Source organism: Myripristis murdjan, chromosome 6 (genome assembly GCF_902150065.1).
Source record: "Myripristis murdjan chromosome 6, fMyrMur1.1, whole genome shotgun sequence".
Taxonomy (NCBI): domain Eukaryota; kingdom Metazoa; phylum Chordata; class Actinopteri; order Holocentriformes; family Holocentridae; genus Myripristis; species Myripristis murdjan.
This window is the reverse complement of record NC_043985.1, coordinates 33961198-33985548: the sequence shown is the minus strand read 5'-3', so window position 1 is coordinate 33985548 and position 24351 is coordinate 33961198. Positions and strand designations below refer to the sequence as shown.

The 24351-nt window shown below is 42.5% G+C and overlaps 2 protein-coding genes across 2 annotated transcripts; both read right to left on the bottom strand.

Moving 5' to 3' along the window:
- Positions 1 to 11374: 11374 nt before the first annotated feature.
- Positions 11375 to 15662, bottom strand: LOC115361144 (troponin I, fast skeletal muscle-like). Its single transcript, XM_030054462.1, has 7 exons — positions 15602 to 15662; positions 14402 to 14436; positions 14050 to 14086; positions 13776 to 13904; positions 12736 to 12825; positions 12489 to 12662; positions 11375 to 11750 (listed from the first exon to the last, which is right to left on the bottom strand). Exons 2-7 carry the CDS (start codon positions 14410 to 14412, stop codon positions 11676 to 11678), a joined length of 516 nt encoding a protein of 171 aa, XP_029910322.1. The 5' UTR covers positions 14413 to 14436; positions 15602 to 15662; the 3' UTR covers positions 11375 to 11675.
- Positions 15663 to 18305: 2643 nt separating this feature from the next.
- On the bottom strand, positions 18306 to 20286 carry LOC115361026 (troponin I, fast skeletal muscle-like). The gene is made up of 6 exons (XM_030054262.1): positions 20279 to 20286; positions 19972 to 20050; positions 19714 to 19842; positions 19434 to 19523; positions 18613 to 18786; positions 18306 to 18419 (listed from the first exon to the last, which is right to left on the bottom strand). The coding sequence occupies exons 1-6, from the start codon at positions 20284 to 20286 to the stop codon at positions 18342 to 18344; spliced, it is 558 nt and encodes a 185-aa protein (XP_029910122.1). The 3' UTR covers positions 18306 to 18341.
- Positions 20287 to 24351: the final 4065 nt, after the last annotated feature.

Here is a 24351-nt window from a genome sequence, read left to right as displayed (position 1 = left end):
GGAACCAGAAGAGGTTTAACTGTGGCGTCACATTTCCAGGTCCAGTTGGAACTTTTATTTTTCTGCGTGTGGGTTCCAGTATCTGATGGAGGGTTGAGTTCTCTGAGTCATGAATCAGCGTCCGTCCTGGGACGACAACAGGCGCAGCAGCGACTCTGAGGCCAAGCGGTTCTGCTGGGCAGGGAACAGGAACGTCTGCAGAAAGTGAAACCATCTGGAACGCCGACTCGGGGCAACAGGAGAAGCTAATGAGAGTTTGAGCGGCACTAAACGTAACGGCGCTGCTTGAACTTTTATGATGACCCGGCAGGCGGGACGTAATAATCCTAAATGACTTTACGGCCTGGGTCGGTGGTCAGGATGTGCCTGGATCCTGACGGAACGCAGGAGGCGACGCACGCCGATTTCTGACTCAGCAAACTGAGCAGATGGAAAACGACTGCAGAGGCTTTCAGCAGGCAGGAGAACGGCTGCAGGAGAACGGCAGCAGGAAATGTGAAACCTGCAGAGAAAACAGTTTATTTGCCTGTGAACCTATAACAAAAATTAGGCAAAAGCAGAGGAGAAGTGAGGACAGAACCAAGAAACCCCAAGATGCTTTCAAAAACACTGCAGAGGAACAGGAGGGGAGAACCATGATGACATCAGGCTGCATCTGAGATCCAGAACATTCTGGCAAACCCAGAAACCAACCCACTGATTTCAGTCTTCAGTTTCTGAACAAACTGAGCAGTAACACTCTGAAGTAACTCAGTACATTTACTTACAATATTGGCTCTAACAGTTCTTTAATAGTTCCATGTAGAACCGCCAACTCCTAAGGAACCACTGTATTTAGCGATCAGTTCCTCATTTGAAAAAAAAAAAAAAAAAAACACTTGAAAATGGCTCGGTAACACTTTACAAGAGTACAGCAATTAACGTTAGTTAATGCATCAAGTACATTAAGTACAGGTAAATAACAGGTAATAAACATGAAGTAACAGGTAATAAACATTAAGTAACAGTTAACTAACCGTTAACTAATGTGTATAAGAATCTTGTACTAATGCTGTTCATGCTAAGGTATCAATTTATATGTTATTTAAGGGTTATTGTAGATATTATTAACATTAGTAAATGAAAATAATCATTAACTAGCAGTTAATTAACCGTTACGCCATTAACTAACGTTAACTAACGTTAATTGTTGTACTCTTATTGTAAAGTGTTACCAATGGTTCTGCATTGAACCAACTGGCTCCACCAAGAACTGATTTCAAAAAAGTTTAGAGTCAAAAGTACTTTAAAAGAACCATGTCAGCACCGCGTCACAGGACTTCATTGACTGGTCTTTGAGAACCGTGGTGGAGTCAGAGATGGTTCCACTTTGAAGAACTATTTTCCAGTTGGCAGCTTTATTTTTTACTGTAAGAAATAACTATGTACCTTTTGATCTTCTCTCTTCTGTGAAGAACCATTGCTGAGGCCCCGTTGAACCCTTTAAATAAATGGTTCTTTAAAGAACCGTGGTCTGAAAGGTTCTTTGTGGCACCAGAAATTTTCCAGTTCCAGCTGGTACTTTTATTTTTCTGTGTGTACTTTAGCTCGTGGTCATTGAATTATTCCCATTCAGTGGGACTTTCTGCATTTCAGAGGGAAATCCTGTCCTTTTCAGGGATCAGTCAAGTATTTCTGATTCTGCTTCTGATTTTTCCTGCTCAGCATTTATCTGGTTCCTGTGCAGGAGAAGCTTTTCCACGCAGAAACATCAGATGAGCTGCATGTCAGAGTGGAAACCAGCCAACAGGATGTGCAGCAGTCAGAGCTGCAGCATTAAAATACTTCTTACAGGATAATGCAGTGATAATTTAACTCTGAGAGGAAGCCTCCTGCACAGTGAAGTACTTTTACTGAGAGTACTGCAGTATTTTTACTGAAGGAACCCTAGGGGATGCAGGACTTTTAAAACCCAGTTCTGATGGAAAGAAGACAGAATTTGTGTCAATATGATTAAAAAATATGAATGAAAACTTCATTAATACATTAATACATTCCCATGTTAGTCCTGTGAAACCTGTGGACCTGTTGGAGCTTTAATGATGATTTATTTTTCTTACACTTTTTTTTCTTGTCATTAAAAAAAAAAAAAAAAAAATCTGTGATCTGGTGGCAATGTGATAGGTGTTTACTTATTTATTTGTTAAGTGATTTAATTTTTAAGGGGTCAATTTCCTCGTAAGTTGAGGTAATATTTTTTTAGTTTAACATTAAATATATCACGTTTCAGACAGAAGTCAGGTGAGTTTTTCTCTGATTTTGTCCTGCACTGAGACGCTGAGACTGTCCTCAGAGCAGGCAGTGTCATGTCAGCACTGAGTTAAAGGCAGAGCAAACACGCCCCCTACTGGCTGTTCAGTGAACTGCAGTGAGAATCAGTTTTACTCAGCAGGAGGAGAGGGACAGCAGCGGAGACAGAGCAAGGCAGAGACAGATTAAAGGATTATTATAATTATTAATTAAACAAGAGTGGGATGCGGTGCAGTGATTTACCCACTTTTTTTTTTTTAATTTGCAGCATCGAGCCTCTTTAATGTGACCGGCGTAATTCACTGTGAGGTTTCAGAGTGATGGAAGTTATTAACAAAACAAAACAGCAGTAAGGTGATAGTGTTAATTAATGTTAATATCCAACTTCACTGATCCGAGGTTGATGCAGAGTTTATAGTGAGTTGAGTATTCACAGAGGACACGTTAATATAAAGTTAAATGCTTGTGAAAGAAAAGAAAACTATAATTATAATTGTTAAAATGACATATTTCAACTTTTAAACACCAGAAATCTGCCATCGATCGAGCATCACCATCTGATGTTTCAGTCAGTCAGACAATCATTTTAATTATTATAAATATTCATTCATTCATTCATTCATTCATCTTCTAAACCGCTTATCCTCACAAGGGTCGCGGGCAGTTGCTGGAGCCTTATTATAGTTTATGAATATAGTTTTCTTGTAATTAAGAAAGCATACATTATTTTGCTAATTTTCTTTCTTACCCTCTCTTTTTTTTCTAATTTTCTGTTAATTTTCTTGTCTCTTTTTTTTCCCGATAGTAAAATCCCCTGACCGCTGGCTCTGCTGTCTGGTTTGGGCTCTCATGTGAAACTGGACTGCAGCTCCACATCCTCCTGAACACAGTTTATGCCAGGATATTTTTCAGGACATGAAAATAATGTAATTTAAAGGCAGACTATGTGGTTCAAACAGGATTCCCCCCTGACGTGTTATGAAGCTGTAAAGAACGTCTTTACAACATCAGAAACTCCCAAAACATGAGAGCATTCATCTGAACTGCTTCTGTTTTTGTTCACATTTCACATCAAACCTTTAAACGTCTTGACGCTGACGCTGTGGGTTATTCTTACTTGGGGGTTTCATCCTTAGCATGAGTAAGCAAAATGCCGTATTAGAAACTGCACAGTCATGCCTTTACATGATATTGATCATCAGTGTAAATATCGGCTATCAGCAGCTTCAAACTAAAAATATCAGTGTCAGTTTTCAAAGAGCCAAACTGGTGGCAGTGAAACGGCAACGCTGCGCTGTCCTCTGCCCTCTTGCCCCCCGAGAGACCCCCCCTACCCCTCCTCCTCCTACACCCCCCCGACCCCCCACGCCCCCGGTGACATCATCCGTTTCACCCCGTCCTGATAAGACTGATGAGGAGGAGGAGGAGCGAGGAAGGCCGAGGGGAAGAAAAAATAAAAGGAAAGAGCCACTTGTTTTAGATTTTCTCTCTCCTTCATTGTTATTATCATTTTTTTTCCCCTCCTCTCTGTCGTCGTGATCAGTCTGGCTCCGGGTTTGTTCACTTTGTGTGTCTGAGCTGCAGCTGAATCTGCTCCCTGCCTCACTTTAAATCACAGACCGACCAGGAGAAGAGGAATCTGTCTTAGTTTGGGTTTGCAGAGTTTTGCTTCTGCAGCCGCAGCAAAGATCCAGTTTGAAGGCGGACTGTGTTTCAGACAGGCTTCACCGTGACGTGAACGCTGGCCCGCTCAGAAACTGTTTCAGTCCGTCTTAAACTCCCAAAACATGAGAGCATTCGGCTGCACTACTGCTGCTCTTGTTCACATGTGACATCAAAATATGACCAGAGGCTTTTATTTTATTGTATTTGTTTTGGGTTTTTTTTTGTTTTTTTGTTTTTTTTTTTTGCAAACTCTGCACACCAAACCAGCCAAACATTCTGCATCTCCTGCAAAAGCAAACAATTCCTGCAAAACTCAAACTGGTGTTTTAGCATCAGTATCATCTGAATGAGCAGCAGCTGCACACTGATGGAAGAAATGAAAAACCCTTTTTCTGTCTGCGGTCACAACAGGCTCGTTACATTTCTGTCCTTTTGTTAGATCTCAGCGCTCCAGAGGAAAACCTTCTCTAATCGACTTTAATCAAGCTAATTTCAGCTTTTCCTGAAACTCATTTTCTCCTGTCACTTTGTCTCTGCAGAGCAGGGCTTGCTCCCCAGCTGTCTGTATTCTGGTCCTTTTTCCACTCTGCTGTCAGGGGCCGTGACCTCTGACCTCTGACCTCTGACCTTTGACCCGCTCCCTGTAATGTAATCTTGGTGATGCAGGACTCAAGGCTTATTCTAGAGGCTGTAAATCAGCGTGGGCGTCAGGTTGGAAAACGTTGAGATAAGTCAGTCAGCTCCTCGCTCTCAGACCAGATCAGATGGGTTCAGGATGGACGTGTGATGATGTGCTGCTGCTGCCAGGTGGAACACACACACCTGAACCTGCACTCACTGAGACTGAGAGGCAAACAATATGCAGGAAATTATAATCATGTTTAATACAGACCTGCTGTACGTCAGAGTGCTGTGGTTTATTCTGCGTCCTCTGCGGTCCAACGTCACCCTGAAGTTCAGCTTCAAGTCTTCTTTCTTTTCAGAAATATTTAAAATACTATTTTGGGCTGTAAACTGATTTTTGTTGTTGTTGTTGTTGTTGGAGAGTGTGTCTTGTCTAAAAAAAATATGAGAATGTCAATAAAATTCACAGGGCAAAAGTAAGAAAAAGTCAAAGGAAAATGGATCAAAATTAAAAAAATATTAAACAGATTAAAAATAAAACAATTTTGAAAATTTTGGGGAAAAAGAGAAAAATGTTACAAAATGAAAATAATAATACAAATTGTGTACACACACTGATAAAAAAAATCAAAATAAAATAGATTTAAAAAAAACAAATAAAATGTTACATGATACGTATGTTACATGTTTTTTGAAAAGTGTTTAAAAATTGTGAGAGTCTGCTTTCTGGAATTTAAAAAAATTGTATCTTTATCGGCCAAAGTAGCAATTAAAAAAAAAAAATGCAGGTGGCTAAACTTCTGAAAGGCCTTTTTCTACAAGCAATTAAAGGAATAGTTCACCCAAAAGTGAAAGCTGAGTCTTCATCTTGTCACTTCATGTTGGTAGAAACTGAAGTCGCTCTCTTTACAGCTGGAAAACCAAATAATGATGAAGAAGCAGAAACTGTTTTTCAAATTTACACTGAAGTGGCTTTCTGGAGAACGTTGGATCTTTTCACTGAAGCTGTGAAAAGGTTCATCACCTCTTTAATCTCAGGTAGTTTGTCTCAAGGCTGAGCTGGAGCAAACTGTGTGTGTTTGCTGACTGAATTTTCATTTTGGGGTGAACTCCTCCTTTAAACTGACGGTGTGCGTACGGCATGTTTTCACTTGGACTGTGTTATTGTGGGGTTTTCACGAGCAGACATCAGGTTTGTTCCCAGTTGCCATCGTTTGTGCTGAAATTAACCAGAAGGCCCTCGGCTCGCCATGACATCACCGGCCAGATATCGTCACCGTGGCGACCGTGCCAGCTGAACTCAACCGCGCCAAAGGAAAAACAAATATTTGGATTTTTGTCTGTTTTTTTCCTGCTAGACGCCTCAGTTTCTCTTTTTTCACACGTCTGTTCTTCGCACGTCTTATTGAACGCTCTCATGGCTCTGCGGCGCTGCAGCTCACGGCCTCACCTGGCACTGTATGTAATGTGATCCATGTCTTCTGCCCCCTGGTGGATGATCTGTGCACTGCAGCACAGAGACATCCAACATGGCCGCTGTGGATCAGTGACCTGCTGGTGGTCTTCAGGGATCATTTTTGCCAGTTTTGAGAAAGGTAAAGTGATGTGATGTGGGACTGATGCAGCTTCAGGGAAGCAGATACAGAATATGTATGACACTGTTGTACAATATGGGGAAAAAATGTCTTATGTTTGAAATTATTTGAGGAAAATTTTAAAGGAAACTTGACAAGTTTAAGGGATTAGAAATGTTGTGTTGTGAATATTTTTCATGCTGTGCACAATATATCACAACAAATTCCAGATGTGACAAATGTGATAAAAGCAAAACTCATGTGATAAGGGTTATTTCATTTCTTTTCTTTCAATAAACACTCTACTTTCAAAGAATAAGAATTTTGTGGCTGTTATCTGAGGGTCCAGGCGTTAAAGTGTGCATCTTACCAAGAACTCTGGTGGGATTCATAAAAGGTCTTCCTGTGTGAAGCTGATGGAGTCTGTCACGGTAACAGAGGTGTTCATTCACTTCTGTGTTTGGCATTGAGCTCATAGTTAGTGCTGCACTTTACTGACAGCTGTTTCCACTATTCTGTCCTCCCTCATTAAATATAAATAGGGAGGGCAAAAAATTAGAAACACCTCAGTATAATGCAGTCCAGTAGCAGACCTCTGCAAACTACAACCTCAGTAATAAACACAGAATTAAAGTGACACATTCTGCACAATGTCAACACAAACTGAACATGATAAACTTTGATAAAAGGCAGAGTTTATGTCAGAGCTGCTGAGCTGAGCTGGTCAGACTGGACAGACTGGAGCTGAGGGAGAGACGCTGAGTGGAGACGTCAGTGAGAGGTGTCAGTCCTGTGATGTCACTGATGTACTGTCAGTGTGATACACACACACACACACACACACACACACACACACACACACACACACAGTTTTAATTAATAAGAAATTGTGCATTTCTAAAACTCCCTGGGCAAAGTGGCAAATTCTCCTTTTTGGTTGATGCTCAAATTTTACCAGCCACTCAGATTTTTTTTTTTTTTTTTTTAGCAGACATTTTATTTATTTATTTGTTTGTTTGTTTGTTTTGATAGATAGATAGATAGATAGATAGATAGGTATACTTTATTGATCCCAAACTGGGAAATTCACACGTTACAGCAGCATCATCAATAAAAAACATAAAATAAAATTAAAATTAAAATTAAAAGTATATACAATAGAGACTAAATATACGTAATATATAGGGGAGAGTGGGGTAAGTAGTGCCAATTTTTACTTAAAGTTCCTTTAAAGCGAGGGGATTACAGTAATGCCTCCAACTAAAATATGCACATATAGTTTAGGATGTTGTGCCTCCCTGGGAACAATCACTTTGGATCTTATATAAACTGTTTGAGAAATATAGCTTTTGAAAAAAAAGTGGTTTTGTGGCACAACTTGCCCCCGGTGCGGGGTAAATTGTGCCATTAGAGAGAATACACTGGGGTAAATTGTGCCATTGATAATTAAAGTAAAAGAGATCATTTTAATCTCACAAATGATAATGCTATATAAAAGCAAAACAAATTCAATACAAAATTATTTATTTAACATTTATTTATTATTTTAACAAGATCACAGGCCACTTTTCTATAACAAGGCCTAGCGCCACATGAACACATACCCAGAACAAAATAAAAATTCCAAAATGAGCACCTGCAAATCATCTTCATCTGAATCTGAATAGTTTTAGTGATCAAAGGTAAGAAGACAATGTACAATAACAATAAAATACAATAAAGTAATATATAGTATATAATCACAAGTTGTTCCACTGGCACAAATTACCCCAAGCCCACCATTTTGAAAAAAAATGCATCCCCCAGCTGTTTTGAGCTAACGTCATGCTAACTGTATAGACTCATGGTATAGCTTACTAAAGTACTAAAACCTGTGTGAACTGTTTTCAAAGTTTTCTATAATGAAACGATGAAACACAGCAGCAGATGTTTCTCCATGTTGCTGCAGGTTTCTGTCCGCAGTCTGAGGGTTTTTCCAGGTAAAAGTTCCTGGATATTTCAGCTGAAAACACAGTCCAGTCATGTGATGGTTTTATTCGCTGTACTCATCTGCTGCAGTTTAACGTTTCTGACATTATTCCCACAATAAAACACTCAGTGTGTTAAAAGGTTTGATGCATGAAAGAGGAGAATGAGTGTTTCAAACTGAATCTACATCAAAGGACTGGTGCTGTTTTGATTCTGTTGTAAAGTTTAGGCTGAAAAGTGTGTTCATGTTTTTACTGAAGCACTTTTGAAAGTTTTTACTGAATGATTTGCATCATGATCCTGAGAAAAACATCACTTTCACTTTGCTGCATGTGTTTTTATATGGATACGGCTGGAATGACAAAGTAAACCTGAATCTGACACTGGATGTGTTTTAATGGCCTGGGATTATTATAAAGCTCTTCCAGCTGATTCAAATGACACCAGCTGATTGATGAAATGTATCAATATGACACTGAAACATAATTTTAAAGATGATTTTCACTAAAACAGCTGATTCTCGGGCTAAGAATGCTGTGAAAATGCACGCAGCCGACCAGCGGTGGTGAATTTCCATCCGAGCGTCTCGGTGAAGTCGCCTCCTCCAAATATAGCGGTGTGGCATCTCCCAGCATTCCTCAGGAGGCCTGCTGGATAAAGTTAGCAGGCCGCCGCGGCGCACGGAGCATCTGAGCTCCTCGCAGGAAACCTTAGAGGCCCAGGAGCCTCGGGCTGCTCCGGCTGCTGCACTCCAACCACAGGCACCATACAAGGAGCGCCGTGGTGGAGGAGGGGGGGGCAAGGGGGGGTAGGGAGTGGGGGGAAGGGGGAGGAGGACGAGGAGGAGGGGAGAAGGAGGGGGGCAGAGGAGGCAGAGGGAGGGTGGGGGGTCCCTGAGGCCCCACAGAGTCCAGGCTCTTAAAGGACAACAACCACTTTTTGGAAGTTTATCCCGTTCGTCACTGAGATCATTTCTGGCAAATATTCTGTCATCCAACTTGTAAAACAGCCTCCAGCCTCCAGCCTGCAGCCTCCAGCCTGCAGCCTCCAACCTGCAGCCTCCAGCCTCCAGCCTGCAGCCTCCAGCCTCCAGCCTCCAACCTGCAGCCTCCAGCCTCCAGCCTGCAGCCTCCAACCTCCAACCTGCAGCCTCCAACCTGCAGCCTCCAGCCTCCAGCCTCCAACCTCCAGCCTCCAGCCTCCAACCTGCAGCCTCCAACCTGCAGCCTGCAGCCTCCAACCTGCAGCCTCCAACCTCCAGCCTCCAGCCTGCAGCCTCCAGCCTCCAACCTCCAGCCTCCAGCCTCCAGCCTCCAACCTGCAGCCTCCAACCTGCAGCCTCCAGCCTCCAGCCTCCAACCTGCAGCCTCCAGCCTGCAGCCTCCAGCCTCCAGCCTCCAACCTGCAGCCTCCAGCCTGCAGCCTCCAGCCTCCAGCCTCCAGCCTCCAGCCTGCAGCCTCCAGCCTCCAACCTGCAGCCTCCAACCTGCAGCCTCCAGCCTCCAGCCTCCAACCTGCAGCCTCCAGCCTGCAGCCTCCAGCCTCCAGCCTCCAGCCTCCAGCCTGCAGCCTCCAGCCTGCAGCCTCCAGCCTCCAGCCTGCAGCCTGCAGCCTGCAGCCTCCAGCCTCCAGCCTCCAACCTCCAGCCTCCAGCCTCCAGCCTCCGGCCTGCAGCCTCCAGCCTCCGGCCTCCAGCCTGCAGCCTCCAGCCTCCAACCTCCAACCTCCAGCCTCCAGCCTGCAGCCTCCAGCCTCCAACCTCCAGCCTCCAGCCTCCAGCCTCCAGCCTGCAGCCTCACATTTCTATTGATGCTGCTGTAACGTGGGAATTTCCCAGTTTGGGATCAATAAAGTAAATCTATCTATCTATCTATCTATCCTTTATTTAGAGCTCGGAATCTCATATTTTTCCGAAAGCTCCAATGTTTCCGACCAGGAGATAAATAATGAGGAGGTTTCTGGAAAAAGGCGACAGTTAGAGTGTGAGGTGACCCTGTGGCCTTGGAACCTCACAGCTCCTTTAATTTTCATGACTTTACAAGAAAAAAAAAAAGAAGAAGAGAAAAAAAAACATCTTATTTTATTAGTCTGAAGGATTTCAGTAAATCCGAAACTCCCAATTCCCACGATGCCTTGCGCCTCACACAGGAACACTTCACCAGATCCAATGATAAACAGTGACTGTCTGCAAATTCCAGCTGGAGGTTTTAGTGGACGCTGTCACTTTAAACAGAAACTCAACAAGCGACTCCACCTGTCATCACCTGAGCTTATTCACTCAGATTAAGACTTTCATATTGTGTCTGTTGTTTAATACAGACTTTACTTTCCAAATGTCCCAACAACAGGAATCTGTGTGACCTCAACCTCATCGGTTACGGAGGTCAGGTGTTGTTATTATATTTGAACAGGAGAGAGTTTGTGAAACTGATGATCTGTTGTTATGCTGAGGATTTAATCCCAGTTACAATCTGAGAGGATTTTACAGGCACAACCAAATTAGTAAAGTGGGAAAAATATTTTTTTCAAATAAATCTCATTTGCATTACTACAGCACACACACACACACACACACACACACACACACACAGGTGGTCTGGATCAGGACGACCCTCTGACTCCCGGGCAGATCGGCTTCTTTCAAAAACAGGAGCAAACATGAACACCAAAAAAATTGTTAGAAATTTGTGAAAAAGTTGCAAGAAAAATACCTGGATATTTGCATAAAAAAATGAAAAAAGAAATTGAAAAAAGAGAAAGAGAATTATTAAAATATTATTTAAAAAATAATAATAAAAAATAATAATAAATACATTTTAAAAACTTGGGAAAAAATGTCCAAAGTCTGCAAATTTTCAAGGCAATTTCTTTTTTTCTTCATTTTTTATTTTCAAGACTTTTTCTTATGGCTTAAATTCAAGTCATTTCCTTGTTGTTGTTTTTTTTATTTTACTTTTGTCTTCTAATTTTCTGGTTATTTTCTTGCAACTTTTTACTGATTTCTTGTTCGTGTTGTTCATGTTTTTCTTGTTAAGCTGCTAGTTTATTATTTCTATCTCCTCCTCATGCTGTGTCATGAAACAGCAACGCCTGTGTGTGTGTGTGTGTGTGTGTGTGTGTGTGTGTGTGAGCTCCTGTCATGAACGTGCTGCAGGATCACTGACGTATAGAATCAGTTGTGAAGTGAAGAGAGAAAACACAAAGAGCACACACACTCCGTTTCTTCAACATAAAACTTTATTTATTTGGTTGGAAATGTATTTCTACAGCTGAGTTGGTGTTCCCTGTGTGTGTGTGTGTGTGTGTGTGTGTGTGTGTGTGTGTGTGTGTGTGTGCTGCTGAGTGAACCTCCTCTCCCTCTCCCTCACTGGAGCAACCAGACCGAGTCCAAACAACGAAAATGAAAAGAAAAGGCGTGCGTCTCCGTCTCCTCCGAGGTCCAACCAGCAGCCGAGACGAGGAGCGGGACACACGGGGACGGACGGCCGGGATGGGGGGCGAGGGGCGAGGGGCGAGGGGGACGAAGGACTAGGGTTGAGGGACGAGGGATGGCCTTTAATTCTCAAACATCTTCTTCCTGTCGGCCTTGTCCTCGATGTTCTTGCGCCAGTCGCCCACGGCCTCTTGCGACTGAGGAGGAAAAAATATAAAAAACAATAAAATTCACAAGAGGAAAAAAGCTGTATCTCAGAAACATGATGTGGACTGAGGATGTGAAACCAGTTCCTGCTGCTCTCCTGGTTTTTTACATGCTCGTCCTCCAGTCCTGGAAAACACCTGAACACGCGGGACGTCCCGCCAGGTGAGGGTAAATTAGTACAACAAAATCAGATCGAATATATAATACAATATTTGGTAAACCTGTTCACAGTGACTTTCTTTAAAAATAACACTCGTAATGTAAACCTGTTTATGGTTTAAGGCTTTTTTTTTTTTTTTTTTTTTTGCTGAATGGTGAAAGTTTTTAAGCTGTAAGTTTTAATCTGTAATTAACACAGAATAACACGGTTAAATTTAGGGTGAAATGATGTATTTTGCCATTAATTTTACCCAAAATGTTTATTTTCACAGTAAATGTGTGTGTTTTCTAACAATATAAAATATAGCAATAAAAATGAAAGTGATGCTGTTTCTTGGTTTAGAGTGATTTAATGTATCTGCTAATGTGATGTACTATTTTGGATTTAATGATCTTTTCCTGTTTGATGTTTTTTTTTTTACTATAATTTCTACAAACTTTTTTTTTTTTTTTTTTTTTTTTTTTTTGCAGTGTGACCAGCAGCTGACGTGTCCCTGACTTATTGACCATGTCCCCGGGATCCCGGCAGATGAGTCCCCCAGCAGAGAGGACCCGGTGTCGCTGCTCACCTCCTCCTTCACCTCCTTCTTCACCTGCTTCAGGTTGGACCGCAGGTCCATGGTCACCTTGTGCTTGGAGCCCAGCAGCGCCTGCAGCATGGAGTCGGCCGACATGCGCACCTTCTTCAGGGCGGGCTTCTTCACACCGATCAGATCCACCACTTTGATCTTCAGGTCCTCGATCTGCGAGGGCACAGAGCGGCCGTCAGTTGTGTGTGTGTGTGTGTGTGTGTGTGTGTAGGGGGCGGGAGCGTACCTCTTCCTGGGCCTTGTTCACCTTCTTCTCGACGTCGTACCTGTCCTCGTCCACCTTGTCGATGGCTGCGTGGATCTTCTTGCAAAGCTCCTGTCAACACACACACACACACATACACACACACACACACACACACACACGTGTCTTCAGTGTTTGCACACAGTGCCGGCTTTACCTGTGTTGGCGCTCTAGACAAAATTACTCCCTTGCGCCCTTCCATGCCTTTTTGTCAGCCCAGTTCCCCCTGACCAGAGCAAAACAATAAATAAACAAATAAACAAACAAACAAATAAAGTTTATATGCTGAAGGTCAGTCCAGTCCAACCACAAACACACTGAACTGAAGAGAACTTATTATCGGGCAGGTTAATTATTTTAGGAGTTTTGTCTGACTGATAGTTTTGCCCCCTGCAGTACTCCACTGTGCCCCTAGGGGGACACGCTCCCCCCTTTGAGAACCCCTGCGCTAAACAAAGGTCAGGTGACATTTCAACAATCAAAAGATTTAAGAGCAACGTGAACAGTTTTTAGTTACAAACTGCACATCTCTGCGAATCAATTTATTAATTTAATATTTATTTATTTTATTGCATTTTTATATGTCTTAGTCTGCTTTTATCTACATGCATTTTCATATTTTTTCCCCTGTAGTTCTTTTTGTGAAGCATTTTGAACTACATTGGTTTATATGATGTTGTTCTACATAAATACATTTTTCTTTGCCTTTTGCAAAGTAAAACACTTCCTGTTTTGTTTCTCAAAGCAACAGCAAAGCAAAGATCTCAGCCCAAATCTGCAAAATCCAGTGTGATCTCCACTGATCGTATCGCTCACAATAATTACACTTACATCAAAAATTTTGGGAGAAAAAAGTGAGAAAACAAACTTGGGAGACGCACAAATACCAGCTGCTCTGTTCATGTGGTTCTGTCACTTCAGATGGTTTTTGAAGGAGTTTAGTGGCCTACGTGTTGTTTTTTAGGTGTTTTAGCTCTATAGGAGGCATCTTATTGTGGCGGGGCAGGCGGGGGGGTCCTCACCATGAGGGCGGCCTGGTCCCCGGCAGCATCTGGGGTGGGACAGTGCTCAGACATGTAGGCCTCCTTGGCCGCTTCAATGTCCTTCTTCTCCTGCTCCAGCCAGGTCTGAGCGATCTGCAGGATGAGGCTCTGCAGGGCCGAGGCAGGCAGGCGTCAGCCACAACACACAGCTCGTTACACGTCATTCAGATTTAAAAAAAAAAAAAAAAAAAAAAAAAAACAGCAGAGGAAAGAACCAGGGAAATGCCTTTAAAAAAACAAAGGTGTGCTTTACCTTCAGGTGGCCCCTGCGGCTGTGGGTCATCTTCTTGCTGTCGGGAGGAGAAACGTTGGCGTTCGGTCAGATCAACAGGCAAAGGCAGAAAATGTAAAGAATATATAACTTCACAAGTCATTTAACCCTTAAAAAGGGGGAGGGGGTTAATTTCAAGCAGTTTCTTGAATTAAAAGTTGAGTCATTGGGTAGAAAGGGAGATAATCTCCCTTATTCTTCACTTGATTTGAGAAAAAAACATATTCTATCCCAGAACAGAAGCAGGTTAAGTGACTTGTGAACACGGACAGTTTTATGATGTGAGGAGTTTTGCTGAGTTTTCCCCGATGAGAAGCTCTGAGCTCAGACTTACTCGTGTGACATGTTGGCAGCTCGGCGATTCAACACCTGCAGGAAGACACACAGAGACACATGGAGAGGAGGGCACTTGGCTTTCTGAGCCGCTGATCTGAGACCAGCCTGAGGCCAGGTTGGTCTCAGGTCAGGCTGATCTGAGACCAGGCTGATCAATCTTTATTTATATACAGCGTCAAATCACAACAGAAGTTATCTCATGACGCTTTACAGGTAGAGCAGGTAAAGACCACGCTCTACACTGATCTGAGACCAGTCTGAGGCCAGGCTAATCTGAGACCAGTCTGAGGCCAGGCTAATCTGAGACCAGTCTGAGGCCAGGCTGGTCTGGGACCAGGCTGGGGCCCGGCTGGTCTGGGACCAGGCTGAGGCCAGTCTGAGGCCAGGCTGGTCTCAGATCAGACAGGAACAGTTGGCCTGCAGATTCCTGGATGTGAAACGTGACGCCGGTTCACAGCTGAAGCTCCGGGACGTCGAGCGAACTAAACTGGGACGGTGAGTATCGGGTGTTTCATGCCCGGATCGTGTGGAGGGTTCACTTCCAAAATGTTATGTGTCAATTCTGGTGAAATACGTTCAACTGAAGTTCATCAGTCAGTATCAAGGATCAAATATCGAGTCTGGAAAAACATTAAAGGTCCGATCGGCTCCCCGCTCCTCTCTGTGCCGTGAAATCTTTTTAAAAACGACACGGAGAGCCAGCAGCGTGCACCATCAATCATTTTGTTATTTTACTTTATTTCTGAGCAAAACCCAACAGACCCAAATTCACAGCCTCTAAAAAACTTCATACCAACCAACCAATCAGTTTAGTATCAATAGACTATAAATACTCCATCAGCTGACTTTAAACTTTGGAATTTTTCATTTTGACTTTCAGTTTTTGAAACATAGAACTGATACCAAGTTGAATATTAACACAGGACAATTCAAATAAAGTGATACCAATTTTTTCCCCACTATACTAGAAAGCACAGTGTCAGTGGTGATCAAAATTCAAGTGAACTCATCTCAGTTATCAATAAGAGAGAGAGATTGATTCATTTGAGACAAATTAATGCAAAATCAATCAATTCTTCACACATTAAGTCAGATGAACATCATGATTAAGCCTGAAAAGAGATTAATTCGCCATGACTGCCATGCTGATAATACAGTTTAGAGTTAATTGATGAGTCAAACCAATTAACTTTTGTACATTTTCACATCCAAAATGCTTGGAAGTGGCTGAAATAATCCAAATTTAAAAGCTGTTAGGCTTCCAAAAGACATTCAGTCACATGGTCCAAACCCAGAGAGGAGATGACTGTCAGTCCAAGCTGTCAGAAAGCCCGGTGTGAACAAACGCACCAGGTGAGCTGCTGTAATTAAGACTATTAGACCATCAGTGTGTCACATTTGTCACGGCCTGACCTCGTCATTCAGCCCGAGGTGAAGGTTTTAGAGCGCGGCTCCAGCTGACGGGCTCCCAGTCACTTTCTGCCCCCGAACGCAAACAGCCGGGCCGTAAAACACCGAAGAGAGCGGCTCGCGTAAATTTAGGTCTGTCAGGAAAAGGTCAGGTGTCGCCGACAAACATCTAAAGCGAACTCGGATGTCAGGATGGGTCAAAGTGAATAATTTACTGCTATTCTCTGAGAATTTCCCTCTCCTGCCAGGAGGAAGGTGTGTCACTGCACATCTTACTGTCAGGCAGAATAAAGATGTGCTGTGAAAAGGATGGAAAAGAGAAATACAGAAGGAAGAGTTCTCACCTATGAGAGGAGGAAGAGGAGGACAAGACACACTTGATGGGAGAAAAGGAGACACTGCCAATCCACAGACAGTGGAAAAATTAAATAGGGTATATATGGTGAGGTGCGATGCCTCAGCAGATGCCCAGATCCTCTTTATGGAAGTGGATTCCCTGGCAGACCAATGGGCTGGCGAGCTCCTGAAATACACCCGGCCCAGCCCTCGCTCGCCTCAACTGTCCTGTGAGAGGCGAGCTGAAGCTGATCTGAGGCCTCAGCTGCAGACCAGACATCATCAGCACAGAACACACACAGAACACACACACTCCAAAAAGAGCTCCACAAAGAACCATCAGCTGCTAAAGAACCGCTGCATTTAGAGCACGGCTTCTCATTTTTGAAAAAACATTTGAAAGCTGGCTCCACCAAGAACTACTTTCAAAAAGTCTTGGAGTTTAAAGTTCTTTGAAGAACCATCAAACACTAAAGAATGACTTTATTTGAGGAATGTTCCTTATTTAAAAAAAAAAAAAAGAAAGAAAGAAAAGAAAAAAGAAAGAAAGAAAAGAAATGAAATGAAATTCAAATTCAAGTTAAAGTTCTTAAAGATTTAAAGAACCATTTCAGGACGGCAACAGAGAACTTTTCTGACGGAGGAACACTTTGAGGATTCTTTGATGACTCATCAAAGGAAATCGTTCTTTAAATAAATGGTTCTTTAAAAAAAGGTTCTTTGAGGAAGCAGAAATGGTTCTCCTGCAGCTCCATGATTAGAAATGATGTCTATTTTGGGTTCCAGATGGCATCTGTATGTTCCCTAAGAGAAAACCAAGTAAACCAAGAGAAATCCTCCAACTTTTGATTTCTAGAAGAAAAGAAAATCACATATTCATTCAGTTCATATTCAAAGGTGTATTGAGCCACCATTAAAATGAAAATATTAAAACATTCCCTGAGTGCCATCTTCTGTCTGAAATGTGTTTTGTCAGTCAGCTGTCTTTAGTGTTACTCTTTGAAAAGAACCATAGTTTGTTTTCATTTTCTGCATACTTTTTACTTTATATTACTTTTTACTGTGTTTCATTTCATACAGTAGTTATTTATTTCTGGAATCAAGCACTTCCATCTCTGATACGGTTTATTTAGTATTAACATGGTGAAAAATAGATAAAAAAAAAAAAAACAACAACTGAAATTTGTTCAACTTTGCGCTGGAGGTTTTCTCTGAAGGAGCGAGAAAGTCCAAGCAGCTCAAATGTCACATGTTTTCTCCGTGGCTTCATGTGATCTGACCAGCAGGCGTAGACAAAAAGGAAAGAGCGAGCAATGCTGACATCTGGAGGTTTTTGTGTTTTAGCTTCTGGGAGTTTGCAGATTTCTGTTGTTTTCTAAGGAGTGTGTGCTTCAGGAGAAAGTCTGCTCTCTGCAAAGTGAATATGATCTGCCTTCGAGAGACGCTGTTTATGAATTATTCTTTAATCCTGCAAACTATTGTAAAATCTGTCAGATATGGATGTTCACATGCATGTCTTGTGGAAATGTTTACTGTTTACTTGCAACAAAAAAAACAACAAAATCTAGGTGATAAAAATGTTCTGAGGTTTTGTGAATCTTTTTCTGCTTTTAAAACTGATCGTGTTTCTGAATCACAGTTTTCCTCTTTTCTCTAATAAAGCAAAGAGGCTTTCATTTGCTGGAATAATTTGGGAAATCTAGTCCTGAGTTCATTCTAGTCCATTATAAGTAATCCGATTGGTACTGATAAATACATGCGAGTCATCCCAGTAACTTCACTCTCAGGTTTTGAGATTTCTTAGATTTTGTAAAGTCAAGATGTACCTTCTACTTTGGGAATAAAATCAATAACGACTAGATATGCAGATAAAAATCGCAAACAAATAAAGTTATTACTTCAAAACATTTATTTCAGCTGATTCCAATAAACCTGTACATTCTGTAAACACATTCCTATGTGTGTGGTGACTGATGACATTGCTTTGCTTCAGTCGGGATGGACATTCGTCTCTCATGGTGTGACGGTTTCTACAACAACAACAACAACAACAACAGAACCAACCAAAACCAAAGACCTAGAGTTCGTCCCCGTGGTGTCCACCGGGACACAGAAACACATTCAGTCACTCAGACCTCGACGGGCGGAAACGTCTTCCCTGTTGTCCTTGCCAGCCAGGATCCAGGATGTTTTTAGGAAGTCTCGAACATCTTCTTCCTGTCGGCCTTGTCCTCGATGTTCTTACGCCAGTCGCCCACGGCCTCTTGCGACTGAGGAGGAACACGGATCACGAATCAGAAAAATCAATCCAAATGATATTATCTGTACTTTTCAAGCGAGAAAATGCTTCTGCTAGACACGTTCATGACCTTTCCTGCTGTTTCTGCACAGCAGGACATCCGAGGGGAAATTGCGAGCTTACACGCTAGAACTCTAAAATCTGTAAACTCTGGTCTTCCTCACCTCCTCTTTCACCTCCTTCTTCACTTGCTTCAGGTTGGCCCTCAGGTCCATGGTGACCTTGTGTTTTCCGCCCAGCAGAGCGTGCAACATCTGGTCAGCAGACATACGGACCTTCTTCAGAGCGGGCTTCTTCACTCCGGCCAGCTCCACCACTTTCAGCTTCAGCTCATCAATCTGGAGGGACAGCTTGTGTTATTTCTGTGTTGCAAAGGGACGTTTGTCATTTTTTCCAACAAAACTGAGAGAAAGCCAAGATTTTGAGGTATCCCCCCTGAACTTTGATGCAGTTGTTGGTGGACAATTAGAAGCAGTAACGTCCTGGATCGGGCCTGAGATTATTACACTGATGTAGGATCATGTACATTTGCTGGAAAGGTCACAGGTGCTCACCCTCCATAAACTCTGTTTGCAGTGGAGCAGCTCCGGTGTCACGGCACAAATTTAGACTGAACACAGCAGCAGCCTGGAGGGTGAGGAAGAGTTTCCTCGCTGCCAGGAGCCACTCATTAATCTGGATTAGAGGCTGTGCAATTAGACCTGATGGAATCCGCACTAAACTACATTCTAAATTACATTTCAAGGGGAACGTATTTTGTCACAGATTAAGTTTGTTTGTAATGTATCACAAGAACGTTCGTAGTCTCATTTGTAAGAAACAGAGGTGTTTGATTATTGAAGACATTAGATTACAATGCCATAATCTGGTGGTTTCTATGTCTAACCCTGACCTTCCTCTGATCTTAACAAAGTACTTCTGGTAGCTAAAGGTCACAAAAGTGGCTAAAATGCCACCCAACCTGATACACAAGATCAGACTTTACCTCCTTGTTGGCCTTGGTCACCTTGGCCTCGGCGTCGTACCTCGTCTCATCGATCTTGTCGAGGGCCTGGTGCAGCTTCTTGCAGACGTCCTGTTCACAAACAAACAAACAAACATGGAATGAACATTTTATGACGTTAACAGTGAGAGTCTCTCCAACTGCAGCTGCAGAAAAACTGAAATGGATGAAGTCCAGGGGAAATGGAGAAGTTGTGAGATGGTCACTATTGGAATAAAAAAAGGTCTACGTGTAGCCCAGTGGAGTGTGATGCTGGTGTTACCATGAGGGCGGCCTGGTCCCCGCTCAGGTCGGGGGCGGGGCAGTTCTCTGCCATGTAGGCCTGCTTCGCCTCCTCAATCTCCTTCTTCTCGTTCTCCAGCCAGCTGGCAGCGATCTGCAGCATCACGCTCTGCAGCAACAAGACCGAGTCGGTACATCCGGTCGGGTTTTGTTAACTCTGACACAAGCTGATGAGTTTGTGTGATGTTCAGTAAAGTCTCATAAATGTAATATCAAAACAACGATGCTGCAGGCTCACCTTCAGATGATGCTTGCGGCTGGAGGTCATTTTCTTTCTATTGAGATCATTAAAGACATTATTAAAGACATAATCATGACTGAAATAGAGATTTGGTCACATGATGGAGCAGTGATTCTCTCAGCTGGAGAGGGGAGGGGTAAGTGATGCAGAGGATGTAAACCTTTGTACACACACACACACATACAAACACACATTATACAGACATGAAAACACATGCACTCTGCTGATCAGGTTGTCTCTGATCTGTTAACACGACTCAGATGTGTGACTCCTCACCAGCTCAAAGAGGAAGACATTTACTTACTCAGACATGTTGGCAGTTTGTGTGCTTCACACCCTGTTCAAAGACGGGAAAAGTGTCATCAGCAAAGCGTCCAATGAGCAGAGTGGCCACACACAGCACATCAGCATGAACAGATTACATACTGCCTGCCTGCTGATCAGTGACCTCTTGACCTCTGGAAAATCAGTCCACTTTACTGAGGTTGGTGCTAGACTGGACACTCCAGTGACATTTTGCAAAACTCTGCCACCCGGTCCCGGGCATCAGATCTGCCACCTGGACTCATGTTGACCCGGATCCCAAGTCATAACACGCTGTGCTTCAGAGGCACGACTTGCAAATCAGTTAATATGAACATGTTGGGGGTTAGAGCCACAAAATGTTGAGCTGTGTACAGGCAAAGGTCAGGGGGCGACTCAATGAGGCTGGGCCAAGTCTGACAGCTCCTGCCACCCAGCGCCGGCCGGCAGGATTTGCAACTTGTTTTCACATAAACTCCGATCCAGAGTCGGAATGCCGCACCTCCAGGGAGCGACAAGTAACTCCAATAAAACTCTGATCCCACTTTGCACAGTTAGTATAAAGTAGACAGATCCTTCTTATTCATTTCCCTGATAATAAATTCCTGACCTTTACAACAGCACTGCGAGTGCTCACCACAGGCCCTACCGTCCAACGACCACATAGTAACTGTAGATATTAGCTTATCTGACAGGATAAGGGACCCAGTTTGTTGCAACATGTAAAGACTAAGGGGAGGAAGGTGATTCTCTAAGGCTCGGTCAAATCCGGCAGCCAGTGCCGGGCATCAGGGGCCGCCACATGGTTTCATGTTAACTCTGAACCGATGTCGAGGCGTGTTGCTCTTCAGGGTTGTGGCAGATACGTCATGAGGGCCTTTCCTGCTGAAAATTCACCTTGAAAGCCGTGTGTCTTTTCCAAAAACCTGACCCTTACCCTAACCCTAACCTGAAGCCATAACCTTAAGCTTAACCTCAACCCCCTTAACCTTAACCTTAACCGCTCTTGTGAGAGGAAGGTCACCCCAGTGTATCCAATCCAGCAAAGATCCTTTACTAACATGGAAAACCAGAAACCACAAAGCAGCTAATTTTGGACGGGCAAGGTCAAACACCTTCTTACAGCGAGCCGAGGCTCCCAACACGAAGCAAAAGAGCAAAATGTGGAGCCCGGCATGCAGAGGGAGTCATTAACACCAAATCCAACATCCTGCAGGCATGCAAACGACAAGCTGCCACCGCCCTGCTGCAGCACGCTCACCACAACCACGATCCCTGACATTAACACTTATTTCTTTATTTTTATAAAAAGTTTAAAGGTAAACTTTCATCAACTATTCTGAGAAAAAGCTTCCAGCGTAACAGGATCCATATCCAATCAATAATATACAACTTTTGCTAAATAAAGTAACTACAACTTAAAGCAGTTCAAACATTTTGTACAAACCTGTGGCCACACTATATTATATTTATAAATTATCTGTGAAGTTTTGATAAAAGCTGATCTTCAAAGATTTGAAACACCAGCAAAACTTTCAATATAAATCCAAACCTCATGAATTTGTGAATAACTCAAATTTAATAAGTTTCAAAAACAGTTTGAATAAATATTATAATTCCAATTTCTCCAAAAGGTAAAGTTAGCTCCGACACCAAAATGACTTTTGAGTCTGAGATCTGCATGACAGTTTCAATAAAACCACTTCTCTGTCCTGTAGCTCTTCTCCTATTCAAATCAATGCCCTTCAATGATCAATAATCTACTTCCAAACCTCTGAACACAGCCTCCGAGGTCATGGGTCACAACAGCAGAGCTCACATACAAATTAACCGTCATCTGCACAAAAAATGTACTACAGAACTATAAACAATGGAGTATCAGATACAACTTCATATTTTTTATTTCCCCTGAGTCTGTCTGTTCCTACCACAGCGCTCCACAGTCAACATGGCTTCCTACAGACCAAACAGAGACTCTCACCTACTGACAGTGAAGAGGAGGAGGAGGGCAGGACACACACTTGTTGGAAGAAGGGGAGACACTGGCAAGTCGCTCACAGAAAACATTAAAGATGGTATATAGGGTGTGAAGTGCATGCTCAGCAGAAACTCAGCCCTCTTTATGGTAGTAGAGCCACTTCAGACCAATAGGCCAGCAGGCTCCAGAAATACCACCGTACATCTGCAACTAACCTCATAAATTTCCTGCAAGAAGTTGTCTCCCAGACACTGGGCGCTATCAGGTTCCTCCTCCCCAACCAGATATGACTGAAAAAGAGAGGGCATGAAGCTGATGAAGCCAGAGGGAGTTCACACACATGCTGGTTCAGGCTTATACTGCCAAAATAATCTGCATCTTAACATCTTTACAAGTCATGAAGTCTTTTAGTCTGATCAGTTGTTCAGTAAGTTAACTTGTGCATGTTCTGCTGCGTAGTTTTTACATTTCAAACAGCAGCTTCTGAGCAGTGAGCCAAGCCAGTTCTCTTAGGTGTTAGTTAAAGAGTAATGTAATGAATGCTCGGATCCCATCACCAACCTCTATAAGAAACACAGGTGATAAACTGCACAAAAAGGCTTGTAAATGACAAGTAGCTTCCATAATGAGTTTGGCTGGGATGCCAGCATGTCGCAGGTGAATGAAATTCTTGCACTGCCAGTGCTGCTGTTGTGCCATCGCTCAACTCAACAACACCCAGAGCAGACGCTGACAGACGAGTCCCTTCATAAATCAGGCCAATTACTCGATTTTGTCACACCATCCGAACCAGCTGAGACATGCAGAGCAAATCAAGCAGTGAACAGGTTTCCCTCAGATGCTCCAGATCTTTAACATGCATTTCTAACAATTCCTGAAACAGGCATGCAGAAATATTGTCAGCACTTCTGTCCTCTTGTTCCAGCCAACACTTTACCTTTTAGACTTGTGAAAAAATTCATGCACTGATTATTTTAGTGATAGAACTTAAAGAAAACTACTCACCTTTTGTAGGATTGAATACTGCTCCAGCTTCATGATAATTACCAAAGACATGGTAAACATTTACATTAACTGGAGAAGACTGATTTGATATAAATATCTGACAAGGTGCCATGTTTCTTCTATGAAACTAAGGAGAGTTGTGGAGGAGGGTAAACATCCAGCACAAACAGGAGGAGAGGGGGAAGTGAGAGAAAAGCTCTCTACTGACATCTTGTGGTTTAGTTTTAGAAGAATTTGGGCTCCGCAACACAGAGAAGACTCCTTTCCCAGTGCTGAATCACCTTAGATTTTGAGTCAAACTCACTTTCTGACCGTGCAAATTTTCAAAAAGGTTTAGAGTTAGATATTCTTTGAAGAACCATGTCAGGACCACATCAAAGAAGCTTTCTGTAGGGTCTTTGAAGAACTTTATAGATCCATGGTACCATAATTTGTTTTCATTTTATTTCATTTTATTTATTTTATAGGTGTAACTGTTTTTTTCACATAGTAGATATTTATTTTTGGAACTAAACACTTCCACTTCTAATAAGGATCGTTTGCTAATCTGGAAACAGCAAACAATGTTGACATCTGGAGGTTTAGGTGTTTCAGCTTCATACCAGAAATTTACAGCTTTTCTGTTGTTTTCTAAAGAGTGTGTGCTTTTGGAACAAGGCTATTATTCCAAAATTGTCATTTATGCAATATGTATGTAATTCACTGATCTTAAAGTCGAATGTTTCAATTACACTTAAAACATTAGTTGAAATATTAATTGGTCTTAACTCTTGCAAACTATTGTAAAATCGTCTGTCAGATATGGATGCATGTCGTGTGAAAATGAGAAAATGAGAGATGTTTCTGTATCTGCAACAAAAACCAATAAAACCAGGCGGAAGTATTTTGAGGCTGAATCTGATCGTGTTTCAGCATCACAGCTTCTCTCTTTTCTCAAATAAAGCTAAAAGGCTTTCCTTTGCTGGGAATAATTTAAGCAATCTACTCCTAAATTCATTCTAGCCCATTATAAGTAATAAAGATGACTACAGTTCATCCAAGTAACTTCATTCTCAGGTTTTGAGATTTCTTAAATTTTTGCAGAGTCAAAC

Excerpts from the sequence above, each read along its gene's own strand:
- LOC115361026 (XM_030054262.1), bottom strand. Across the intron at positions 19,524-19,713 it reads GGGACCAGGCCGCCCTCATG|GACGTCTGCAAGAAGCTGCA; the intron begins GTAACACCAGCA and ends GTTTGTGAACAG. Across the intron at positions 18,787-19,433 it reads TGACCAAGGCCAACAAGGAG|ATTGATGAGCTGAAGCTGAA; the intron begins GTAAAGTCTGAT and ends CTGTCCCTCCAG.
- LOC115361144 (XM_030054462.1), bottom strand. Across the intron at positions 13,905-14,049 it reads GCCGCAGGGGCCACCTGAAG|AGCCTCATCCTGCAGATCGC; the intron begins GTAAAGCACACC and ends TCGGCCCTGCAG. Across the intron at positions 12,663-12,735 it reads TGAACAAGGCCCAGGAAGAG|ATCGAGGACCTGAAGATCAA; the intron begins GTACGCTCCCGC and ends GTGCCCTCGCAG.